At 37.0% G+C, this 4,294-nt stretch overlaps 1 protein-coding gene across 1 annotated transcript; it reads left to right on the forward strand.

Annotated features, from left to right (window-relative positions):
• The first annotated feature begins 234 nt into the window (after window positions 1-234).
• LOC150036817 (uncharacterized) lies at window positions 235-1,437 on the forward strand. Its single transcript, XM_090313246.1, has 3 exons — window positions 235-361; window positions 836-945; window positions 1,063-1,437. The coding sequence occupies exons 1-3, from the start codon at window positions 235-237 to the stop codon at window positions 1,435-1,437; spliced, it is 612 nt and encodes a 203-aa protein (XP_090169372.1).
• Window positions 1,438-4,294: the final 2,857 nt, after the last annotated feature.

Raw genomic sequence — 4,294 nt, forward strand, 5'->3', positions numbered from 1 at the left:
AAACATCACCTGATCTACTACACTTCGAAGACCCTCGACCTAGCTCAGTGCAGCTACACCATGATAGAAAAGAAGTTTTTAGCTATATTTTTTGCTCTTGAGAGATTTCGTTCTTATATTGTTGGATCTGTAGTAGTTGTTTCTTCTGATCATGCAACTTTACGCTATCTGATGTCCAAGATGGATTCCAAGCCCAGATTGTTGAGGTGAGTTCTTCTCCTCCAAGAGTTTAACATGAAATTTCAAGACAAGAGGGGATGTGGGAATGCTGTTGCTGATCACCTGAGTAGGATCGTAACTGATGGAGGTTGTCTCAGTTCTGATGAAGATTTCCCTAACCATGCACTGATGCAGACAAACGGTATTTCTATGACTCCCTGGTATGCTGACATTCTGAATTAGATGACCGCTGGTGAGTTACCTTAAAAAATGAGCAAGCATAGACAAGACAAAGTAAACAGTGAGTCAAAGTATTATGTCTGAGAGGAGCCTATTCTTTAAAAATTTGTGCTGATCAAGTAGTTAGAAGGTGTGTCCCTAATAGCGAGTTCTTCTCTATTTTAGAATTCTACCATAGGCATGCATGTGGAGGACACTTCAGTCCCAAGAGAACTGCTAAAAAAGTTTTAGATTCAGGTTTATATTAGGACACTTTATTTAGAGATGCATACTTTGTTTGTAAGACTTGTGAACATTTTCAAAAGTCAAGAGGTTTATCCCGTAAGAACGAAATACCACAAGTCCCTATTGTTTTCTGTGAGATATTTGATGTATGGGGAATTGACTTATTCAACCTTTTCCTTCTTCTTGTGGTTCAAGTACATTTTATTGGCAGTGGACTATGTTTCTAAATGGGTGGAAGCAAATGCCACTATTATTGATGATGCTAAAGTGGTTGCAGGTTTCTTGAAGACTAATATTCTATGCAGGTTTGGCTTCCCTAAGGCAATCATCAACGAACAAGGATCACACTTTTTCAATTGAGTCATTGCTTCCTTGTTGAAGAAGTACGGTGTACAACATCATAATTCCACCCCATACCACCCTCAAACTCATGGGCAGGTAGAGATGTCCAATAGGGAAGTGAAGACTATTTTGGAAAAGGTGGTCAAACCAAGAAAGAAGGATTGGAGCCTTCGACTTGATGAAGCTTTGTGGGCTTACAAGACGACCATCAAGACTCCTATTGGGATGTCTCCTCATAGGTTGGTCAATGTACAAGCTCGCCATCTTCCAATTAAGATCCAACATAAGGCATATTGGGCAGTAAAGAAGTGCAACAAGGATTTAGAGGCAGCTAGGGAGGCCAGACTTTTACAGCTTCAAGAGTTGGAAGAGCTCAGGTTGGAATCTTTTGAGAATTCTCTGATCTACAAGCAAAGAGTGAAAGATTTTCATGACAGGATGATTGCACTGAAGGAGTTTCAGGTAGGGTAAAAGGTACTTCTTTAAAACTCTCGGTTGAAGTTTATGCTTGGAAAACTCCAATCTAAGTGGCTTGGCCCATTTTGCATTTTTCACGTTTATCCTTACGGTGCAGTAGATATCATTAATCTTCAAACAGGAAAAGTTTTAAAAGTAAATGGACAAAGGTTGAAGGTCTTCCATGATGGCCAGTCTTTGGATTGCTTTGATATAGCCTACTGGTTGGACTCATTGGTTTACATCTGATAACGAGCCGCCACGGTCGAGCAACCAACCATAAAAATTTGCGCTTCCTAGAGGTAGTCAGGCTTTAAATTTACTTGCTTTCTTAAATTAGATTTCGATTCAGTAATGTTTCATTTATTGTTGAGCCTAATTCTTTCTATCCTTCTTGTTTGGCCAGGATTTTTGGTGAAAAAAGAGTTGATTTGAGTCTCTTATATCCTTCCTCCACTCCATTGTTCATGGAAGTATTCTGATCCCTCATGCTTTATTTTAATCACATTGGGGACAATATGTGTTTTAAAAGTTAGGGGTGGAGTGTTTGGAATTTTAGGCGATTTATAGGCTGGTTTTTTTTCATATATGTTTGCTTGGTTATGGTTTGTCTTCCTCTTTTGTTCCTTGCGATGACTAGTCTATGACGCACTCGTGTAAACCAATTTTGTATGAGAATAGGTCGGATGAAAGGATTCATAATTTTCATGATTTTTTTGAAAATTCTCCTTAATCTTTTTTATTATATCTCCAAGTCCTTTGCATATCTATCTTGACCATGTTTGCTTGCTTAGAATTGAATTCCTTCTTATGTAGCTACTTTTCCAACTTAACAATTAGATGAATCATCAAAATGATAGACATATTAAGTCGGTGAATCTGGTCATTCTCACCCATACAAATAAAAGGAGCGTCTTTATAGGCAGAATCTTGTTATTCTCACCTATATTAAGTTGTTGCCCGTCCTCTGCAAATATGCATTTGCATTGATGGAAACATGGTGTTAACCTTTAATCTTGCACCCGTTTGAATCAAATACAAAAGAGAATTTAATTTCTATGTATAGAAGCTATTACTTGATTCTTTGTACATGCTCAAATTTTGTATTGCATTATTTGTAATTCTTTGTATACTTAGTTAATTTTTAATACAATTGAGTAACCATTCTTCCTGTATGCGTTAGCCTCTTCTTTATCATTCTTTGTCAATTATTGAGATGTTTTTCATCTTTTATTTTGCGTAATTCATAGCGCTGCCATGATGAATTATATGCATACCCCTAGAAACATTTCCCACACTTTTTATTTTATGATTAACACTTAGATAATTCCTAGCAATAGCACTGCTTTACCTTTTATCCTTCAAAATTCTGCTCAGACCTTCTTTTCGAAATTTTGACTAAGTGTTTGTCTATTCTGTCCAAAACAATGCAATGAGAACCTTGTGCATTTCTAAATTTGGGGGTGGGGAAGGTCTGAGCAGATGCGACCAAGTGAATGCGGTTATTAGAAAAATGCATTCATTATCAAAAAGAAAAGAAAAAATAGTAAAAAATAAAGAAAATATAAAAAAAATAAAAAATTTCATACAAACTCCAATGTCAGCGCAAGGGAAATTCCAAAACAATCCCAACCTGATAAGAGTTAGTTGTGAAAGGAACTTGCTTGTAGTTGGTTGTTTGCAGACACCCGTGGGAGCAAGCCAAAATGAAGGTGGGTTTCCAAGAACGACGCAATATGAAGAAAAAAAATGATGAGAAAAAAAAAATAAGAAGAATATAAGAGACAACTCCTCTGACCAGCAAAAGTTAAACTTAGCTGAAAATCAAGAGTTGAAGTTGAGATTGGCATACAACCGTAGTTGGATGTTCGCATGACACCTGTGGGAATAAGCTAAAATGAAGGGTGTAACCATGATCAACAGTCTCTAATAAAATAACGCAAACCCGATCATCGCATTCAAGTCGTACCAAGTTGTTTTTGCATGAAGAGGTAAACATTCTTTTCAAAGCAAGAAAGGAATTTTTGAGTAGAGATTGGTTGTATAGAAGAATAAAGTAGGGTTTGTTTATGAATTATCAAGGATAGAAAGAAATTGTGCTGTTAAGTAATGTTGTCTAGGTGGAGCATTCGGAGCAACCAATCGACGCAAAAATGTAGGATAAGAACTGAGTAATATTGCCTTATTAGAACATATGCTTGAGGACAAGCATATTTCTAAATTTGGGGGTGTGATAACTTGTAGAAATACAAGTTATTTATACTGTTTTATTTAGATATTGCAATAAAAAGAAAGAAAAGTTGCGTCGATAGTATAGAAATTGGCTAAGAAATGCGAGAATTATAAAATGTCGTCAATACACCCACGAACACCATTGCGATGGTAGAATAGAGTGTGTCAATTTCTGTTTTGCAGGAAATCAGTCACCCCATGCGTTCATGGCTCAAAGATAAAATAAACAACGCATCTATGTTGCATTGCACCTATCATCCAGGAATGAAGAGATGATCAATGCAATGATGGCGCATGCGACAATCGATCAAGTGCTTAACGATCAACGCAATTTCAACCGCATGCGGTAATAAAAAAATAACATGGCATGCGGCGATCGATCAAAGATGTAAAGAGCAACGCATTTGTGGAGTATTCTGACAAATGTACAGCTTTCAGTTATGCATTTCTGACGTTGATTGAAGGAATATTCACTCTGCCATTTCAGGAACCACCATAACCATAAAGTGGGGGACCATGAAGTCAAAGAGCCAAGCTTTACCTATAAATAGCTTCTGCAAATTCACTGAGAGATATACATGAATACATAGAGACGTGCATATATCGATTCTGAGAGAGAGACTGGTCTGAAGCGACTGTC

The sequence above is a fragment of the Benincasa hispida genome, chromosome 4, assembly GCF_027475165.1.
Source record: "Benincasa hispida cultivar pf3 chromosome 4, pf3_genome.v1.1, whole genome shotgun sequence".
Taxonomy (NCBI): Eukaryota; Viridiplantae; Streptophyta; class Magnoliopsida; order Cucurbitales; family Cucurbitaceae; genus Benincasa; species Benincasa hispida.

Bases quoted from the DNA above. Each gene is read 5' to 3' on its own strand.
- LOC150036817 (XM_090313246.1), top strand. From the start codon at position 235: ATGAAATTTCAAGACAAGAGGGGATGTGGGAATGCTGTTGCTGATCAC. The intron at 362-835 runs GTATTTCTATGA...TTTTATTGGCAG, and splicing joins TGCACTGATGCAGACAAACG to TGGACTATGTTTCTAAATGG. The intron at 946-1,062 runs GCAATCATCAAC...ACTCATGGGCAG, and splicing joins GCAGGTTTGGCTTCCCTAAG to GTAGAGATGTCCAATAGGGA.